The 21,167-nt window shown below is 42.3% G+C and overlaps 2 protein-coding genes across 2 annotated transcripts; one reads left to right on the top strand and one right to left on the bottom strand.

Moving 5' to 3' along the window:
- Positions 1 to 1,981: 1,981 nt before the first annotated feature.
- Positions 1,982 to 14,402, bottom strand: LOC311031778 (sodium- and chloride-dependent betaine transporter-like). Its single transcript, XM_084038263.1, has 16 exons — positions 14,250 to 14,402; positions 13,760 to 13,965; positions 12,959 to 13,093; positions 12,564 to 12,704; positions 12,253 to 12,370; positions 10,540 to 10,587; positions 10,119 to 10,248; positions 8,955 to 9,089; positions 6,964 to 7,067; positions 6,756 to 6,880; positions 5,688 to 5,800; positions 5,475 to 5,612; positions 5,288 to 5,390; positions 3,660 to 3,760; positions 2,870 to 3,016; positions 1,982 to 2,775 (listed from the first exon to the last, which is right to left on the bottom strand). The coding sequence occupies exons 2-16, from the start codon at positions 13,950 to 13,952 to the stop codon at positions 2,608 to 2,610; spliced, it is 1,899 nt and encodes a 632-aa protein (XP_083894389.1). The 5' UTR covers positions 13,953 to 13,965; positions 14,250 to 14,402; the 3' UTR covers positions 1,982 to 2,607.
- Positions 14,403 to 14,672: 270 nt separating this feature from the next.
- parp11 (poly(ADP-ribose) polymerase family member 11) lies at positions 14,673 to 19,010 on the top strand. Its single transcript, XM_084038270.1, has 8 exons — positions 14,673 to 14,830; positions 15,099 to 15,223; positions 15,826 to 15,946; positions 16,108 to 16,183; positions 16,593 to 16,665; positions 16,887 to 17,014; positions 17,233 to 17,384; positions 17,493 to 19,010. The coding sequence occupies exons 1-8, from the start codon at positions 14,773 to 14,775 to the stop codon at positions 17,807 to 17,809; spliced, it is 1,050 nt and encodes a 349-aa protein (XP_083894396.1). The 5' UTR covers positions 14,673 to 14,772; the 3' UTR covers positions 17,810 to 19,010.
- Positions 19,011 to 21,167: the final 2,157 nt, after the last annotated feature.

Genomic DNA, 21,167 nt, shown 5'->3' with positions numbered 1-21,167 from the left:
TATCTGTAACTGTGATGCATTCACTGTCTTCATCTTAGTGCGGCAAACAATCAACAGCTTCATTAAACATGGATGGAGATATACGGGCAGGGACCAGTGATTGGGACACAGAGTGACGCATGCCCTGCCCGACAATGTCGCCCACTGACGTGTGTTGAGTACGGAAATGTTCCTTCTCTTTCCGCTTCCGTGCCAAGGTGGGACAAAGAGGGCAACGGATTTTTACTTTACGGATTGAAAAGCAAGAGTAAAAAGTGACTTGAAGCAAAGCAAATGAAACCGAAGCGAGTGAGAGAGCAGCTTATGCAGAGTAGTAAGGCGTGAGGCCAGGTGGGCCCAATCTGCCTGATTACTCCCCTCCAAGCTCCTGCAAGCCTGCAGACATAGTAATTAAGAAAAATAATACAAATAACTTTTAGGCTTGTGTTAATTACTGTGAGATTATACTTTTTAATTTGCCGTTCCCTGGATTTGATAGCAACAACATTGTAATCCTCAAACATTGAATTTAAGCAAACACTGCAGTACCCCAAATGGCCACTTGAAAGTGTGCAAATATTTAATGTTAGCAAGAAAATATAAATATGTTATGTGAATATAACAGCCAATTTTGGGATTAGCCAGGAGTTCGGTTGGGTGGTCACTGCCAAGATGGCGTTGGCCGGAGTCACCCACTCGTCCACTCCTTTGAAAAATCGTCTAATTCTTTTACATCTTCTTTTCGTCTCAGGCAGAATTTAAGTATTTTCTCCTGTTCCTCCTTATGAGACAGAATGATGGAAGAGAATACAAGGATGATACAATTTTGGGGGTTAGATCTAATCTCATCAGTGAAGTGAACTAATGATGCAGCAGAATTAACTCAATGTGATATCCCAATTTGCTCCTATAACCAGGTGATTTGGTCCCAAAGCATTCAGAGCGGTTGAGGCAGAGCAAATGTTTTAAATTGCTCAATCTTGTGAACTTCTAATCCACACGCTTTCTGCTTTAGTTTTGTTGTTTTGGGGATTTTTCAAATCCCAGCGATTCATTCTGGACGTAATGATGTCACAGTGATGTCAGATTCAAATGTGGAGTTTGAAAGACGTCAGCATTTACCATTCATCACTTGTTTTACCCTCTTTCATACAAAAAGAATGATGTCATTGTAACAGCTGTCTCACTGACAGCTAATAACGTCCCACTCTTCAGCATTTGTATGCTGTAGGTATTGTCAGTTGTTGGTATCCATGCCAACAGTTGAGGTTTTCCATTACAGTTACTGGCACTCTGCAGCAGCTGAATTAATAGCTGGTTATGTAAAGATTGATGAGTTGACTCTAATTATAAATATCACTCGTGAACCTATCTATATATCCACCCTAACGCAACCTGCAGCTTTTGATTTAAGCACTGAGCCATCAACGACAAAATGGGGGCGTGACCTTATATATATATCCCTACTGCTGTTTTCCATCATTTGAGTAACAGCTGACAGTTCTTCATTTGCATCTTCTTATTAAGAAGAAATGTCACTTTTAACACGTACTTGACCCAATGCTGGACCTTTTTTTTTTTTGGCGGGGACCTATTTTTTTCCAGCACTGAGGGTCAGTCGCTGTCATCAGAAGAGGACTGGAGGCAGTGAGGGGGTGAGGAGAGGAGGGAGGCTGCTGGCCCGAATTGTCTGTTAATTGAATGCCGGGTTAGATCACACAGATGACTGAACTTGACATTATGTTGGAGCGAGTTCACCAATTGCTTATCCTGTAAAATCACACATGCGCTCAGACAAGTTGTTATTTCAGCATGGATGACAAAAAGCAGGTAAAAACATGGACCTATGATTTTTTTTTGTATTATTTTGCTTTCTTGCTACAAAACAGGAAACATGAGATTAATTATCTGACCTGACAAGCTGATCATCCTGAACTTGTATTGAATATTTATTCTGTCTGCTCAGGAATCAATATGGACAGAATCAAAAGGGACACATCCGGATATTTGGCATACCTTTAATGAGATTAATGAAGTTTATCATTGCCTGAACACATCATGAAGATGATGTGCATTTCCATTCTGAAACAAAACTGTCCCGTTTTGACTCAAATAAAAAAATAAAAAGGAAGAAGTGAGCTAACCAGTGCTCTGTAGTCAGCTCCTCACCTCAGCTTGAGGCTAGCAGCTCAGGCCTGCGTTTGCCATTCAAGCATAACACACCCAAAGTTGCATTGTGGGCTATGTAGGCGTCAGGCTTTTAAAAAAGAACAGTTACAGGAATATAAAAGATGATATTTTTGGTTCTGCTGTATCCATTTTGATACTTTTGGTTCTATCCTCAGCGTTATACGAGTAAATTGCTGTGTCGGTGAAAGTAGGCCACTTACAGTATACAGGATTATTGGTGCATGGAAATGTTTACATTGTGTGGGAATTTTCCATTATTATTTAGTATAAAAAAAAGATTAAAAAAAGCTAATGTACCAACACAAAATACATAACATAAAATAACAATAACAATGTTCCTGAATACTAATGAAATGTGTAAACATTCATAAAAGTTTGCATATGATAAAAAACAACTGTGTTGTCACAGATTTGTTCGATTCACAGACGTGCAGAGCATCACACCGCGCTGGGTTCCTCCATCATCATCTTGTCGTGGTTTTCCTCCACGTGCCGGTTCGGCTGCGCCTGTCCCTTGAAGATGACGCGTTTACACAGTACGAGGATTGGCTTGTGTGGTCGAGCCTGACGCAGATCACTGGACGGTGTCGTCATGTTTCTGGGATTCTGAAAATTAAAGTATGATTGTATTTATTAAAGATCTGAGGATAAAAAAGATCTGTAATTAAATTGACCGAATGCAACTGTAGACATGACCCACCCTAATTAGTGTGACGAAAATGAATAATGGGATGCACATCAATGGAGTGATGATAAGGAGCGTGCCCAGAGTCTTGCCCCAGCTACCCATTTGATATCCATACACCTCGAGTCTGTGGGAGACTGTCAGGTCATACAGCAGTGTGAACTAGGGGAGAAGAAATTTAGAGTCAGTGCGATTTGTGGTGCAAGAAAAGACAAACGTCAGTAAAAAGAAGTGGAATGAAAGTTGTCCAATTATCTGCATTAAACTGAATCAAATGATGAAGGAATTGTGGTTTGTAACAGCTAAATAAGCACATGAAATCACTGGAAACGTTGAGCTTCTGCTAATTTCTAATTTTAGTCATATGATTATGTAAGTCAATATATTACATAACTTTCTCCCAAGTGATGTTAATTTAAGGACAACAGTTGGACATCAGTGTTTTTCTTAGTTTTAAATGCTGTAATGCGGCATGTAAAACTGAGAAAGTATGTAATGTAACATGTTTTCTAAAACATTAGCCGACAAAGTGCAACATAAGCAACACCTGCAGATTTTAAGTCTCCTGTTAGCTCTGTTTTGGTCTCCACCCCCAAATGGAATTATCTGGCATAGGGCTGTCACGTATCGGATTTTCACTTTGTGGCAAAATAATTCATGATTCATATTATTATCACAATAGAAGGTATGAAAATGATAGTGCTATCAGTCAAACTCATCAAAACATGAGAGGAAATTGCCATTAAATAGACAGGAAGTGGATGAATCAGGTTAGAGAGATGTGACGCAGGTGTGAGCATCTCACTCCACAGATGAGCGGCGTGATGAACAACCAGCAGTACTTCAGGACGGGGAATGGTCGGTAACCGATCATGTCCTCGATGTTGTCATAGAAACGGTCCACACCTGCAAAGTCACGGACGGGAGGCGTTAGTCAATGAAAGGGCAGAAGATTGGTCTGGGTTTTACAGGGGACGCTCTCAAACACATGGGGCCCTTGACTGGAAAGCCAACGACATGATGGAGTTTTCTCAGACTCAGTCTGAAGAGGCCGAGAGACCGAACGAACGGCTAAACGACTCAAAGTGAGAACGAGAAAGCAGCTGCGGAAACACATCGATATCTCGCTCGGCATCAGTTTGCAGCAGAAAGATGTGCATCTGACCCGAATTCCAAAGAGCGGGTGGTTTTTGGAAAGGAAAATGCATTCAGAGTCACAGAAATTGAACATAGTTGCTGTCAATACACATACGTGGTCAGGATGTTTGTGAGAGCACTTGTGAGGAATATATGCCTCCCGTTATTTAAAAAAAGGAAGACAGCTTGTGTTGAGAAAAGGGCGCAGCACAGATGCTCGGAGAGATGTGATCTACAGACAAATATGAGACGAGAGGAACTCTCCACCCACATGATGCAATTCTGCCAGTAATGCTGTCGATAATGAAAGTGTGGGAAGTGGTGAGAGCTCGGTAGATTTATCCAAAATGAGGGCAGAGGAAGACTGGGGTATGGAAACGGAAGATTAACACTTGTGGTGTGGGTAACAGACAAAACCTGACACATTTGAGGAGAAAAGAAAATTTTATTTAATACTATTAAAAATAGCAGGAAGACATGGGTTGGAGAAAAACAAAGTCACATAAAAGTGCTTTGCTGCCAATAATTATAGAATATAATTATATCATATATACAATAATATCCTTGGATTTGATGGTAGATGTCTTTATACTTTCAGTTATTGCAGGAGAAAATAATAGTTGTTCATGTATTATATATCATTAAATGCAGTATTAGTATTAGTATATTAGTATTATTGGAGTATTATAAGTTTTATTTGCTGTGCAGGTATAATTGGTCATAAACCAAAGTATTGTGCTGGTGCTAGAAGTCACAAGAGTCGGTCAGATATATTGTCTCTGTTTATATTAGGCTGTCTTTAAAAAAAAAGAGATTTATTGTCCGTGCACCATCAATGTCTTCCAAAAAAGAGATTTATTGAAGCTTCTGAAGAAAAAAAAGGACCAAAAGTGCAGACAGAGGGCACCGTGTTTTTAAAGTGGGAACCTGGATTCTATTACAGATAGCCTGAGAAGAGTGTATCTAAAGTATAATATCATCTATGTGATGCATTGGCAGAGAAATGGGTCATTTCTTCTCTGTTAGTTTTAATGTAACTGATAAAAAGTGTGGATATCAGATGCCGGTTCCTTACAGATAATATTGTGTCGACGCAGTAAGTTGATTACACGGATGAAACAAATGCTGCTGTCGGAAACGCACAAGCTCAAAGGAATATGATGAAGTTTCTCTCGGTGGCAACATTTTATGAGATTCTATTTAGCTCCTCCGAAAGAGTTTGATGTGAGTAAATCACTTGTGTTCGGCCTATAATAAAATGCATGTAGTGCAGTGATTGCGACCCATGTGACTTACCATACACCCAGCTGACGACAACCGTCTCAAAAATGGCGATAAGGAGGAGAGAGACTCCACTGGGTCCATAGTAGTCAATCAGCTGGAAAAGGACTATACCTCCCTGAAACGTGAGCAGAAAAACTCATGCAGGGAAAATCAAATAAAAATGGACAAGCTGTGTTTTTTTTTTTCTATCTCTGCTTACCTCGGTGATGAGCGGCAGGCCGAGGAGAAAACCGACAACGGCGATGACCAGGACCAGCACCTCTCTGCCGCCCCGCCTCCTCAGGTGGCGTGGGAACAGGTCTGTGAGGGCTGTGGCCAGGCTCTCCACACACACAAACTGGGAGGACAGAAAGAAATGAGCTCATTTGTGAATATCATATCAATGCTGAAACGCTGAATTACATGACAATACCTGACTGTCCAGGCCCAGGAAGAGGATCATGAGGAAGAAGAGTACGGCCCAGAAGGATGACATGGGCAACATCGACAGAGCCTTTGGATAAGCTAAAAAGACCAGACCGGGACCTGTAGGAAGCACACGAATGCATCTATGAACACCTGAGAGTGTGAGATTGCAACCAACTAACCACCCCTCCCTTTCCAAGCGTGTCAGACAGCTGCAGTGGCCTTCAGGTTACATAAAAGCTTGAAAGGCCTTCCCTTTAGCGGGCGTTTGGTTTGTCCCTTATGGGCTACTGTAGAAACATGGAGGTGCAATGACTCCACGAAGAGGACTCACTATGCAGATATGCTTGTTGAGTGATGGAGTTATGAACATTATATTCCAATTACTGAAATCAGCCTCTTTAATCCTTTAAGTAAATTATTAAACATACATGCAGATTCGGATGCCGTCAGATCTACACACTGGCCCTTTAAGCCAAATAATGCCTTTTGTGAGAGAGAAGTACGTCTTCTTATCTCTTCATTCGTCTTGTGAGCCGGGCCCTCACATTTTTCTTGTGACCCTATGAGGGGTCGTGAACCCCTGGTTTCAACACAACTTTTAATGACTTTTCTTGCACAGACCTTTCTTTGCAAAGTGCTTCTCCAAAACAGGATTAAAAACAAGTTGGACATCAGTATTTTCTAACCTTGAGAATGCTACCAGCCAAAAAACAAAAAAGGAAGAAATCTTTCAACTGTGTGTGAACATAAGATGCCATCTTGTGGACATTGTTGGTTGTTGTTGGCAGAATTACTGTCAAGTCACAATTCATTGGAGCTGCAACATTCATTTTGATGATCAAACAATTTCAATTTCTTGAATCCAGTTGCCATTTCTAGCTTCTTAAATATGGATATTTGAGTTTTGTCATCATACATGTTAACTGAATATTTTTCGATCATTGGTTGGACAAAACAAGACATTTGAAGATTATTAATTTAAGCCCAACATTGCATAAAAAAGAAATACAACAACCTTCAAAGCATTCAAATAAAAGTACTGAAATAAAAATAGTGAAAGGGCATGACTCACCACTTGTAGCAACTTCTTCTATCGGTACGCCCATTTCATAAGCCATGAATCCCATCACTGAGAACACGACAAAACCAGCAAAGATGCTGGTGGCACTGTTCAGGCAACATAGCACTAAGCAATCCCTTAAAGAAGAAAAAGGCTGCACTGTCAAAGAGCACGTGAGTGTAAAACTGTATATGTTATGTTGTGCTGTGAGGATGCTAACCGGTAGCAGTTGTTGTTGTATTTATTGTAGCTCCCCAGAGCGGTCAGCACTCCCTGGCACACGGCGTAGGAGAAGAAGACCTGAGTCCCGGCATCGTGCCACACCTAGACGTGGGAAGAGAGTGACATTTGAGACGGGGCCCTGAATTGTTGAAATAACCCCAGCATATGCTTCCCATCCACTTTTTCCTTTGCAGAGCAATAAAACAAACAACTTTCGAGGTCAAATCAAATCACCAGAACTGTACAATAACAAACAGCTTTGCTTTGTGCCAGCATCAATTATGATACGATTTCAGTGATTCTGTGCTGACACAGAAATTGCAAGAGTGGGAGTGTTTTTTGTTTGTTTGTTTCAGTCGCTGCATTGAGTGAGTGAGTGAGTGAGTGAGTGAGTGAGTGAGTGAGTGAGTGAGTGAGTGAGTGAGTGAGTGAGTGAGTGAGTGAGTGAGTGAGTGAGTGAGTGAGCGAGCAAGCAAGCGTGTGTCCAATCAAGTCGGTGGGTGTGGGCGGCTTTGTTGACACGACTGTCTGCGGGCCCACATTCTGACAGCATCTGTTTAATATTAGAGGCAGAACAGCGCTGTGAGTCTGGCCCAGTAAAAGATAGAGCTGGTAAGGCTCCAAACATGCGAAGCCTCTACTCCAGGCCCCCTTGGTGTGACCGACTTGTTCCCAGCCTCGGGTCACAAACGAACGCCTCAGTCAATGGCACAGGATCTTCACATCTAACTCTGGACAAAGGGGAAACTGTTCTGTCTTTAGAAGTTCTATTTGGCTGCTCTGGACACAAAGATTCACAAGCACACGGAACCACCAACCAAAGAAGGGACACATCCACACATTAAACAGACCCCAGCTGCATGGCTGAACTCAATTACGATTTCCTCTGTGGTTCAGGCACAAAACCCTCGCCTGCTGGAGCGAGACTCATTAGAAACAGACCAGTTTTTCAGATCTGTTTTTAAGAGCGGATGGGATTTCGTAACTGTCCAAGCCATAACTGCTTTCACCTGCTCTCCACCGAATAGCACATTTATTCCCTTTGTTTCCTCCCATGATTACATGCTACAAGATTCCCACGATGCCTCAGAGCTGTATGACCACACATTCTTACATTTGGTCTGATCAGACACTTCAATTGAGTTGCATAATGCATCGGAATGAGCAAACAGTCCAATCCAACAAAATCACATATCAATTCATGCACATCCACTTGCTCACAGGAAAAGAGGAAGAAAATCCTTTCTTCACGGAAAAGAGGCTGTCTGAGGGTTAACCCTCTGGTTTATTACATTTGACCCCGAAGTGCTGCAGTGAACTGTCAACAGGAAGACGGAGAAAGAAGCAGGGGGGCGGGAGAAGGAGGGCGAGAAATAGTCCCTTTGGTGAAGTAACTGTTGGTGGCAGAAACAGAGTCTGACATTGTGGGAGAACATGCAGAATTCACCCTCTGTTTTTGTGGGGGGGTGGGGGGTTAAATCCCTTTTCAGTATAGAAATGACATCATTATGCTGAATGAATGACAGCTCTATTGTAGGCATAATATAATTTTTATGTAAATCAAGTTATATTGACTTTTTTTTGCTCTCAAAATGTGTTAGCGGTTCCCCATAGAGAGGGACTGTTTTTACTCCTGATGTTGTTACTGTATACTCCAGAGGAAAGCTTTCTTTCACCAGCTTCACACTGAGCTGAAAGGATCCTGGTTTGCTTTTCTTGCTATGACTCTGTCTTAGGACCGGAAAGAAGACTCAAGGCAATTAGAGAAAGGGACAAGAGAATAACGGGGACTTTGTATTCATCCTGTTAGAACCCAGGGGAATAAATCAGAGGCAGAAGCATAGAGAAATAAAGGGGAAGATGAGGATCTGGCCTCTTTCTGCATATTTACTTTCGTAAATACAGGATTTCTGTACTTACGAAAGTATTTGCCTTTGCTGTATTTCAAAAACAAACGTTGTTAAGAACATTCTGACCGTGAGTTCTTACTCCTGGTTCACTGATCTTTGTTAAATCAGGGGTGAGGTAATATCTCAGTCCCTCCCCAGCTCCTGGGAGTGTCACTCCACGGATGAAGAGGATGAACAGCATCAGGTAGGGGAACGTGGCCGTGAAGTACACTACCTACAACACACAACATGCAAACACAAAGCTCAGTTAGGATTTCATGTGTCTACTCAAACACGCTTTATGCATGTAATGATATTATTTGGCAGGAGAAACGTATAAATTGCCAAAAATTGCAAATATTTTACCAAAGAGTTGACTTTTTACACATCCAGCAGACATGGAGCAACTTTAGTATTCATTTGGAGTCGTGTTTTTGGCCAACTTGCGAACGCATGTCCAGTATTCATTCCCCTTTAAGCTCTATTTTTGGTCGCCACCAATTAATGACTGATATTTCAGGCTCTTTAGATGCTAAATGCTCCATTATGCTAACCAGCTTGTCGCTAACTTTGTCTCACTGTTTAGTGCTGGGGAGGTCGCGTACAGCAGGTTTATCAGAGTTGATCTAAAAACGTCTAATCGCAAAAGATGCTGGTGAGACAGATGGGACTCAACCAAAACATCGCACTGAAAGAAGCTAAAACACTCCGACGAGCTTTAAAGTTAAAATCCTACAAGTTGACGCCAACTAGGGATGGAACGATTCACAAATCTGTAAATTGCAGAATTTTTCATTATCTGGATAATGAACAAATATCTTTTTCACTAGTGACGTGAAAAGGCTATCTATTTCGTTGTTTGGAAAAGGTGAAAAATAGAGCCTGGTTAAAAAACTACAGGACACAAAAATACACATTTTATTTATTTTAAACCCTATGGCTTGCTGATCATCTTATTCAAGATTATTTGATTGCTTTTTACATTGTTTGGAGGGTGTATACAAGGCAGACCACCAGTAACAATTAATTAATTACACATTAATAAATGTGTTCATTAAATTCTTTTTTAGACTAGAAAGATTATTACTTTGAGTGCAGAAATGACTCTGGATAAAAATCAATCCCTTATTGATTTTCCTTAATAACATCCAAGCCAATAACATTCTGTGAAGGTAGATAGAAAGAATGTCAGATGAAGTGCAGAAACCATATGGAACCTAACATCGGGGAGAGTGCTGCATATTTATGCCAAAGCAGTGCTTGCCTTTCCTGTGGATTTGATTCCCTTAAAGATGCATAAGTAACATATAATCCAGGCAAGCAGGAGACACAGAGCCAGGTCCCAGTTGACTTTACCCAGGGACATGTCAGGTGTAATCCTTAAAACGCGGTGCCTGTGGAGAAGAGATCAGACACGTAAACACATATATGCAGCTGCATCCTCTGCAAATAACACTCAGAATGATGGATGAACAGATGTGCGATGCATAGAAACATCAGGCTGTGACCAGCATGCCGTTCTTTTACAGTTAATAGGGGTCTACTCTCAATGCACTACATTACACTGCACACAGGCTGGAATCTGTTGTTGAGGAATGTCCCATACAACACTGGAAAGATGATGTTACTGTCACGGATTTGCTTCTGTTTTTAAATTACAACGTGTGAGTGTGTGTGTTTCTCACAGCCAGAACTCCTCCTCCGGCGACCTCTCCATCTGGAAAACTTCACTCCTGGAAAGACGTTAGATGAGTTTAGATCAAATAATAACACTAAGCAATGATCCTATTGTTCCAGCATAGATTAAGCTATCAGCCAAGTCCTTTGTGATTTACTCAACAGTATCACGAAGATAGTAAATAATTATTAATCACATTTGTTTTAGCTGGATGTAGCTTTGTGCTTACCAGATAAGAGTGGTATGAAACTACTCAATTTATCTCGCAAATCTCCAAAAATGTCTCAATTTTCTTTTCTTTTTTCACATTGTTTTTTCAACCACTGACGTAATAAAGTTTTTAAAATTTATAGGGTGTACTTTTCACCCTCAAAGTCCCAAGGAAGCAATTAAAAGTTAGTTTTTATTGCAGAAACAGATGTATGAGCCTCCTGCTCTCAGCACATGAAAGCATGGGGGTACCAAAAGCTGCTAATCCCACATTTCTCTCCATTCCTTAGTGTTTATTTGCACCAGGGTGAGAATACACACAGCCAAGCTGAACATGCTCATAATTTAGCAATAGTTTGCTAGCCAAAAGGGGGGCTTACCCAGAAATTAGTTATACATTTTGCACTTCCAGCTCCCTATTTTTTGTTTTATTTGTTTAGTTTAGATGCCAAAAGGCCTGTGGTTAACACAACCTGAAGATATTTTAAAGTTTTAATGTTAAAACATTAGAACAATTCCAACGAGTGGCTAAGAGACACTATAAAACCTCATCACACCGACTTGTTGCCTTTATTCATTTCTTTATTCATTTATAGCCTAATGTTGCCTTAACGTCTTCTGGGGGTTTTATGCACACTTTAAAAATCTGAAAAGTGGTATTGAGTGTAAAAAAAACATGCACGCTTCATAAACTTGAGTTGACTTTGTTTTCATTTCCTGCAATAATCTAAAATCCAATGGAAATCAATATGGTGAATACCCAATATTCATTCAATATGTTCCTGCCTCAAGTGGAGGAGTTTAAGTATCTTGGGGTCTTGTTCACGAGTGAGGGAAGGATGGAGCGTGAGATTGACAGGCGGATCGGTGCAGCGGCTGCAGTAATGCGGTCGCTGTATCGGTCCGTCGTGGTAAAGAGAGAGCTGAGCCGAAAGGCGAAGCTCTCGGTTTACCGGTCAATCTACGTTCCTACCCTCACCTATGGTCATGAACTTTGGGTCATGACCGAAAGAATAAGATCCCGGATACAAGCGGCCGAAATGAGCTTCCTCCGCAGGGTGGCGGGGCGCTCACTTAGAGATAGGGTGAGGAGCTCCGTCACACGGGGGGAGCTCGGAGTAGAGCCGCTGCTCCTCCACATCGAGAGGAGCCAGTTGAGGTGGCTCGGGCATCTGCATCGGATGCCCCCTGGACGCCTCCCTCGGGAGGTGTTCCAGGCATGCCCCACCGGGAGGAGACCCCGAGGAAGACCCAGGACACGCTGGAGTGACTATGTCACCCGGCTGGCCTGGGAACGCCTTGGGGTCCTCCCGGAGGAGCTGGGGGAAGTGTCTGGGGAGAGGGAAGTCTGGGCGTCCCTGCTCAGGCAGCTGACCCCGCGACCCGGTCCCGGATAAGCGGAAGATAATGGATGGATGGATGGATTCAATATGTGTACAAAAAAAACAACAAAGACATATAAATTGTGACAGTTCAACCAGTACAGCTTAGCAATGAAGACGGGACTTACGTGTAAGTGTCGTTTTCAAAGTAGTCCGGCATGGTGACGTTGTTTAGGAACGACCAGTTGGAGCCAGGTTGAAACAAATGGGGGTTTGCAAAGTTGCTGAGGCGATTGTGACACAACTCTGAGAGGTTGAGGAAAGATAAGATGAAGGTGAGTTGGATGTTGCATCCTTCAAAATGTAAAATGTGTAGCATACATCCCCTTGAGCTTCCTGTCCAGTCTGTAAGATGCATTCAGCAATACAGATGTCAAATACAGATGTGTTTAAACAAGCCAGTGTTGATTCATCATTTAAAAAAAGAGAAATGCCTCACCAGTGTTCCACGGGTTATCACATGTGGACCACGGCAAAGGGCTTTTGAAGGAGTTAAACAGGTAGAAGATTGCCCAGGCCAGCACCACGATGTAGTAGATGTTCAGATAGGCCACAATCACTTGGGATGCAACCCCCACCCCTGCAGGACAAGATGACTTTTCAAACATAGTGAACGTTTGATTTGGTTCCCAGTTACATTCCCTCAACTCTTACTTCACTTTGGATGCATTTGATGGAAAAAGCAACACAATCAACAAAATGTATCTTGTCCCTATTCTTATTTTAGAGCAACTTTTCAGATAGAAGTTGAGATAAGGGGAATTATTCCAAGTAAGTGCAATGAACATTTCCTGCATGCAAGTAATTCTACAAAAGATCTGTGTGAGCGTTTACCCTCGAACATGGGGCATATCTTCCTCCAGGCGGTCACCCCGCCCTCGCTGGTGTACTGGCCCAATGCCGTCTCCATGAAGAACACAGGGATACCACAGAAGAAGAGGAACACAAAGTAAGGGATGAAGAAGACACCTGCGAATATCAGAATCAGCTTTACTGGCAAGTATGCAAACAAGACATTTTGTAGCTCTCAATGTACTTACACAGAAAGAGACAGTGGTTAGAGTGTATGACTGGTATTAACTGTTCGCCATTCATAAACTGGCCTGCAGACACAAACTGTTTTAGCGTCCGGTTGTTTTGGAATACCGTGTTCTTCTTCGTGGGTATATAGAAACCCATGAAGAAGAGTCGTATGTAAAGCAGGGGTTACACAGAACAAATCCCACACATATTAAAGGTTGATTATGTGACTGGCTAAGTGGGATGAAGGGGATTATTTGTAATGAAATACTTTAAAGTGGGATTAAACCGTTTTCCATGTTACTTGGGAGAAATCTCAAGGACCCTGCCTGGAGAATCGTGAACACAAAAGAACCAAAGCAAAATGTTGTTTGCTTTCGGAGACGGACGTCTAGGCCATATGGGAGGAATTTTGCAAAATGGAGATATTGTGAAATGTTCAGACTACGGGAAAACAATGGGAGCCTTTCTTCCAGTTTACCATAAAGATCGTGAGAAAAACATGTGAGTGACAGATGTTAGTGATGTTCTCTCATGACCAACCTCCCATGATCTGACACACACACACACACACACACACACACACACACACACACGTCCAGCCTCAGCCCTCACCTCCTCCATTCTTGTAGCACAGATAAGGGAAACGCCAAACATTCCCGATGCCAATGATTTCTCCAGCCATGGAGAATATGAACTCCATGTTATTGGCCCATTTCTCCCTCGGCAGAACCCCTTCCTCAGGAGGGGCCCCTTTATCTGGCTCCGAGGCTCCAGCCGGAGCCCCTCTGGCTGCTTCTTCAGTCATAGTCTCTCTCAGTCTGCACACATAATAAACACAAGTGAAATGCAAACCGTGTCTGTTGTGTAACACTCCTGCTCTCCAAAAACCAGTTAGGATTTAATAATAGCTAGATATTAACACATGACTCGGACAAACCCGTTAGGCTTAACTTCCAAACTGCCATTTAAAAAAAGCAAACTACTTCCAAGAAATTACTCCACAACTTGTGCTGACGGTTGCAAAAAAGAAAAAAAAAGAAGAAGAAGGAAAAACACAACCCAAGCACATCATGAGGCAAACATGTAAATGCATGTAACTCACCCGTGAGTTTGCAGCAGAGGACGCAGTAAACACCCTCCGAGGCTGACTGGTCGAAGTTTGAAGAAGAAGATATTCTAAAGATGGGTGTGTCCTGATGGAAACGCGCGCGCACACACTGGTTGCTCCATGCAGAATTTAATTAGTTCTTCTTACCCCAAAAGTTGCAAGCGGAACCACCATGAATCCGTCTATTATACAGGTTTACACTCTATTATAGAATATGCACCATAAACCAGGCGTCTACTTATATGCGCACCCTTAGTGTCATTATTATGTCATAAACATTATCATTATGATATATCGGCGCTGTATCTGGGCAGACTGCGTACCTGGCAGGACAAACTCGGGGCTGCAGCGCTGCGGCTTTAAGGCAGCGCTCTCCTACGTCACATTGATGCATTGACGTGTTGTGCGTGACGAACCAGGAAATAAAAGTAAACAACGCATAGGAAGAACGAAAAACGTTATGTCGCGTCAGTCATCCATCCCCATTCGGAGTCTGTGGGCTTTTTTTATGTAATGCATGAAGGATTATTGTCGCTGTAAGGACAGGGGCCCGGTTAGAGACCGGCTGGAAACCGGTAAGACACCCGTTGAGTTGAGAGGAGCCAGGTGCGGCAGCCGCTAATAGAAAGCTAGCTCGACATTGGCAATTTCCGGTATTTTAATGTTGTTTACAGGTTGAAATGCCCTCGCGACCGTTGGTTTTTAAAAACGACCCCTTGTCTCACGAATGAAACCTCACCTCGTCTCCCTCTCTCCCCCTCCTCCTCCCCACCCGGCATTTTCTTTGTTGTTGTTGCTATTTGCCTAAGTGTGTCCCGCATCTTCTCCCTTTATTCATTTCAGATTTAGCTATGTTAGCCATCAGGTCGTCAGAGGAGGAGTCCACTGAGATTGAGGAGATGGACACCTCAGACCCCAACTGGTGCTGGTTTTACTTGGCCGAGTGTGGAGTGTGGCATATGTTTGAGGTAGTTCACAGGACATGACAGCTTTACACACCATTACACCTTCTTCCTGTCCTTGTACTGTATGAGGTATGAGAGGGGCACATCCTGTTCCTCCCTCTGTGATGCCTGGCTCAGGCTTTAATGGCAGCTCTTCTTCTTTGGTTTAGTCAATAAAATCTCCATTTGTAATGTCAGTGGCAGATGATCAATAAATTAATCGATCAGTTCATTATGTTAAAATGCCAACCATTTAATGATTAAAATGTCACTGCTTTTTTGTCCTTCGATGTGGGATCTTATCAAACTAGGAACACAACCAACTATCACATTATTATTATCGTTGTTATTATTATTTCAATTATTGATGAATCCGCAGATTGATTTTTCAATTAGTTGCCTATAAAATGTGGTGAAAAATGCTTTCCTTCAGCCTAATGGGACATCTTTAAATACTTGGTTTGCCTAACCAACAGCCCAAAATGATGATAATCGATTTACTATCACATAAGCTGCGAACGCTCACAACAAAAGGAGCTGGAACTAACAAATAATTCATAAATCTAAATAGCTGCCACATCATTTTCTGTGCATCGATGAAATCTACTAATTCATATTTGTGTCAGATTGATCCCAGTGCAGCCTGCTCTGTGACCAGTGCCCAGATTGAGCAGTGCTACAACAGAAACCAACGAGGGGTCATGGAGTTCTACACAGCCAAGTACACCTACAGACTGGACTTCTCAGGTATGATGAATAGTTGGTTTCAATTATACAATGGTTATTGATCAGACAGTTAGTCAGTTATGAAAGGAAAGTTCTAGTGGAGTCTGGTTGAATCCTCGTTGCATAAATTGCGCATGAATGTGAATTTGTGTGGTTCTAACCTTTGTTGACTTCCTCGCCAGTGATGCGACAGATAAATGTAACGACAGGGAAGCAGCGGCCAATCAAACGCTCCCTCCACTCGGCGACTGGCTTCAGGTAAGATTTGGTGCTTAAAGGGAACATCCAGAGAGCTTTTTTTTTTTAATTCTTCGACTGATTGCTTTATCTAACAAGGAAATGCTATTGGAGCAAGTGGGGATGGGAGTAAGGAGCCCATGCTTTAAATCAAAGGTCAGGTTTCAAGCTTGTGTCAGCCTCAGGAATCCTTGATGTGACCTAAATTCCAACAAGCTCCACAGGGAGATGCCCTGCAGCTGACCCTGAACTTTGGTCTGTCCAAAAACATAAGGAGCAAGAGGATTTCTGCATCTGGCACCACTGTCTTAGAATATGGTCTCTTTCTTTATGACATTGGTGAATTGACGTTATCCAAGAGCACTCAGTCGCACCACTGTAACAATTACATTACTGACCTCTCTTCTCTCTCTTTAACCTATTCTTTCAGGTTCATTTGTGATAATCTTGCCTTGCCTGTTCCTTGTCATTGGGAGAGAATCAATACAGATGAGCCCTACCAGGTGAGGAAAATAGCTTTTTTTAATAATTACACTGACACACACTGTGTTTACTATGTTATTGCTACTGTGAATTTTGCCCCAGAGGAGTTTGATTCCAATAGAAACAAAAAAAAAAAACACATTCACTCACTACAGTTGTCGTCTGGTGTGTTATTTCTTTTTTATTTTCAAGCGTCGACAGCGTAGCTCACCATTACCCATGTGTGATTGTGTTGTTGCAGCTCATCCAGCTCGGTAGAGACACCTACGAGTTTAAAGAGGTCGCCAGACTGTATGAGAGGACTATGGATCACCCAATCAAATCCATTCAGAGGATTCAGAACCTGGATTTATGGGAATTCTTCTGCAGGTAGATAATTGTTGTATTGCTATGTGTCGACAACACAATGTCAAAAAGCACAAAAAGCTTTTTTTTTTCCTGTTAAATTAAAAAAACAGAATGAAACCCGATTCAGAGCCTTCTCACCTTTGCTAAAACATGTAACTGATGTTTGAACCGCTGTCTGAAGCCACACAGTGATGATCAGTTCTCTGTGTTCTGTTGTCATTCATCGGTTCTCCCCTAAGGAAGAAAACACAGTTGAGAAAAGTCAAGCGCACATTGGATATTGAGGAGCGAATGCTGTTTCACGGCACAGGACACAGCAACATACAAGCTATATGTACATTTAACTTTGACTGGCGTCTGACAGGGAGCCATGGCGATGTCTATGGCAAAGGTAGATCCTTCCGTGTTGTGATGTCACAGCATGACACAATTCAGCACACCTTTTTTGTTTGTTTTCTCTGTGTGATTTTTAACATTTCATTCCATTTCCTTTCTGCAGGGAGCTACTTTGCCCGGGATGCAAAGTATTCCAGTAAATTCTGTCACACCACAGGGAAGCACAACACCACCCTGCAGAGACACGGACTCGCCCCGCCAATATTTGCGAGTGAGCCGCCCTACAGGACCATGTTCCTGGCCAGAGTGCTCGTTGGGGAATACACGGTCGGCCATCCTATGTACTGCAGGCCACCCTCCAAGGATGCCAGCTTCACCAACTTTTATGACAGTTGCGTGGACGATATGGCCAATCCAAAGATTTATGTCATTTTTGACAGCAATCAGATTTACCCAGAGTATCTGATTGAGTTCTACTGAATCTGAAGACTGAACCAGTCAGTTCCAGTGCTGGAGAATAAAGTGCCTTTGAGGAAATAGGCAAAACAAGAAGACCATAAAGACTTTGTGTATGGTGTGTGTACTGTACAGTATGTTCTAAGACAGGCCTCCGTGGTTGGATTGTTTCTGCGACATAAAAAAGGATGAAAATGCTAACTAAGGATCAGTATATGTGGCAATTTTCTATAAAATGCATAAATCTGTGCTTGCTTGTTCAGTATCTGTGCACAGCTGTTTAAAACAAGAGTGGCATTGGCAGCGTGTAGGTTGTAGGTAAAGTCTTGCCCACCGGTCGCGGCCCCTCCACATCCACAGTGCCACGCATGAGCTTACTTACAAGTCATGTAGACATAATTTACAAATGAAGAAACCAAAAACCACGACACTTCTCACTCATTCAGCACCATGACCCGTCAGTTTAGCGACGTCAACATCTGTGTGTACCTAGTACGACGTATTACGTAGGCATGGATTTTTTTTTCGGTTTGGTTTTTAATTGAAAAAGAAAGGAAAAAAAGAAACGCTTCTACCTCTGCATTTTTTTTAAACCCATGCATCAGTGCACTTTTTCCCCCTTTCCATGAAAGGTTTTGTATTTGTGTCACAATGACATGAAATTGTGATGTCGTGTTCACTTGTGGTCCTTGAGCAATATGTTTCCGTGTATCTTTTCTGACCCTTGACCTTGATCTTTAACGGGCTTGACGATGGCCAAGGTTGGATTTTGTATGCATTTGCAACCACATTCATTCCAAAACAAGATCAGCATCGCATTTAACTTAAACCCATCCGAGTGTGATGTCACCCCCCCTGCTAACGTTTCTTTAAGGAACAAGCAGGTTTCTTTTCACCTGGTGTAAATTTATCAAAAATAATGAATGTAGCCAGCACATGTATAGTACTGTAATGAAAATTAACCACAAAATGTAATATTGCTTTGCTGTGTGCATTTGTTGAATTAATTGAATGATTGTGTGTGTGTTTTGAGTAAGGAGAATAAAAAGATTCAGTGTATCATAGTTGCCACAAGATGGCATAACAATACAAGGGAACCATGGTGAAGAAACAACACGATGTCTTGAGTCATAACACTACAGTTGTGTGAGTCTAAGGATGTATGAAGCTATATGTTTGTGTCTGTAATTTGCACATGTTACAACTAATAAACTTTTCAACGCAAGCATATTAAATTAATTATTATTGACAATATTTCAGCAAAGATGACTGATGTTGAGTTAAGCTCAGCAATCAATACAATCTCCCCTGTGAAAGTGATTGGTACATTTAGCACTCTGGGCTTGAGCACCTCACTCTGCAGCAGACAGACCCCAGGCAGTTCACAGGCACACCTCTAGTGTTGAACACTGGAGCCCCCCAGGGCTGTGTGCTCAGCCCCTTAATGTTCAAGAAGTGAACTCTATTGTAGAGTTTGCAGATACCACCACTGGATTAAAAATGAATATGAGACTTCATATAGACAGGAAATCTTCTCAACAAAAAGGTTATGGATGTAACCCCGGTTCTCTGATTACCATGTGTGTCTCACTATGGCGTGACCTCGTCAGAAGCTCAAATAACACTACACCAGCCTTATTTTGCTGGCACCATGTCTGGAGGAGTTGGGGCCCTCCTCCTTTATATTAGGTTGATATAGTGTCAGTTGATGCATAAACATCCATGGTTGCATGACTGTAACCAAATCTGTTTCACCACCTTGGGATGAAGTCTCTAGTCTGCAGATCCCCATAACTCAGCCCACCTTGCCCTGCGAAGGCATTGTATGTCCTCACTAAAACATGATGACCCCCTCAGCCAAGGGAGGAAGTACTTCAGAGCGGGCAGCTCCAGACGATTTATGTGAGCATCCCATTTCCCATTCACTGTTCTTCTCTTGTGGGTGGCACCCCAGCCCTCCAGACAGGGATCTGTGGTGATCACTCTCCTGTATGTGGCAAAACGTATGCCCTGCTTCCGGCTGGCAATTACTTTTTTTTTTTAAACTGTTCAAAGAAGCACCATGTGGCTCTATAATAGGCATCCTTAAAACACAGACACAACCCCAGTTAGAACCACAGTAGATTTGCATTATATTGCATGCTTTTAATACATACTGTGCTGCTCTGCAGATGTCCATTTTCAACACACTCCAATCAGTGACATCCAAACAGGTGTCCTTTCACAATTAGAGCAAATACCACACACCTGCTGGCATCAACTGCAGCTGGAGCTTTGACCTAATTCCTGCTGCCTAGCAACATCAGTGAAATAAAGAATAATAGTTAGAGAATCAAAAATACACACAGTGTTTTTTTCTGAGGGGTTTATTTATTCACCTCATCCACTTACTCCAAATCTGGAAATCTGGAATCAACTACGCTGAAGGAAAATTGTCAGCAGAGGTCGCTGTATACATTTGAGAAATAGATAGGTCGAAGTCTTGGCAGAGATCTATATTGGCTGGTCCTCGTTATGTTGAGCAGTTTTGCCTTTATTCCTTCAGGGTGAGTCAGCAGCTCATCTGGATTTAATCTCCCAGGATCATTATTAGTCAGCCAGTGGTTACATTCAGTGGTGTGAAGTAACTCAGTACATTTATTCAAGTACTTCAGTGCAATTTAGAAGTACTTGAGTATTTTAATCCCTTGCTACTTTAAACACTCATGCTTTATATGTGCATCAAGCATATTTAGGGGAGACTAAACTAAAGTCAATTAAAACACATTAAATGAACCTCAGTTCAGTCAAAAAGACATAAAGGTAGCAGCTGAACGCTTCCACTACTCATATGCAGACAAGAGGAGGAAATCTTTCATGGGTCAGGGATCTGCCTCACTTCCTTCCCTATTGTGTAGTTTTAGTGGTCTACGTTAACATGTAGGCCCAGGTGCTTCTCCCGCTGTCAGAAGTCATGTCTGCCGGATACGGAGCCACCGTGTGTGAATCCCTTTCTTATCCTGAACGACACAATTACAGCCCATTTGGTGGTTTAGTCGAAAAGTGCAGTAAGACGTAATAAGTAAAGTGTTGCACAGCTGCAATTAGACAGGATGACTCGTCTTGTTTCCCACGTGCTGAATGAGAATACTGGTTCCTGGTACAGAGGATGCACTTGGATTACTCCCAGCGGTTTGTCCAACCCAGCAGGCAGGAAGAAGAAGAGGTTATCAAAGGGCTTCCTCATTGGGTGTCAAGTGAGCGTGACCAGAGAAGACAATGTGGGGCCAAGGTTTTACAAAAATAGGAGCTCTCTGTTTCTTCTGTCCTAAGGAAAGTGCGTCCATAGAGTGCGAGTGAGGCCCTGGATAACTATCTAAATGTAGATATTTAATTAATTTCA

The sequence above is a fragment of the Eutrigla gurnardus genome, assembly GCF_963514095.1.
Source record: "Eutrigla gurnardus genome assembly, chromosome: 21".
NCBI lineage: Eukaryota > Metazoa > Chordata > Actinopteri > Perciformes > Triglidae > Eutrigla > Eutrigla gurnardus.
This window is presented reverse-complemented; position numbering and strand designations above follow the sequence as displayed.

What these genes read in the sequence shown, in the direction of transcription:
- LOC311031778 (XM_084038263.1), bottom strand. Translation starts at nt 13,952, where the DNA reads ATGACTGAAGAAGCAGCCAGAGGGGCTCCGGCTGGAGCCTCGGAGCCA. An exon ending in GAATCAAATCCACAGGAAAG is followed by an intron (nt 9,090 to 10,118) that starts GCAAGCACTGCT and finishes TGTGTGTTGTAG; the next exon opens with GTAGTGTACTTCACGGCCAC. An exon ending in TCACGCCGCTCATCTGTGGA is followed by an intron (nt 3,017 to 3,659) that starts GTGAGATGCTCA and finishes CTTCTCCCCTAG; the next exon opens with TTCACACTGCTGTATGACCT.
- parp11 (XM_084038270.1), top strand. Translation starts at nt 14,773, where the DNA reads ATGAAGGATTATTGTCGCTGTAAGGACAGGGGCCCGGTTAGAGACCGG. An exon ending in CTACAGACTGGACTTCTCAG is followed by an intron (nt 15,947 to 16,107) that starts GTATGATGAATA and finishes CTTCCTCGCCAG; the next exon opens with TGATGCGACAGATAAATGTA. An exon ending in ATACAGATGAGCCCTACCAG is followed by an intron (nt 16,666 to 16,886) that starts GTGAGGAAAATA and finishes GTGTTGTTGCAG; the next exon opens with CTCATCCAGCTCGGTAGAGA.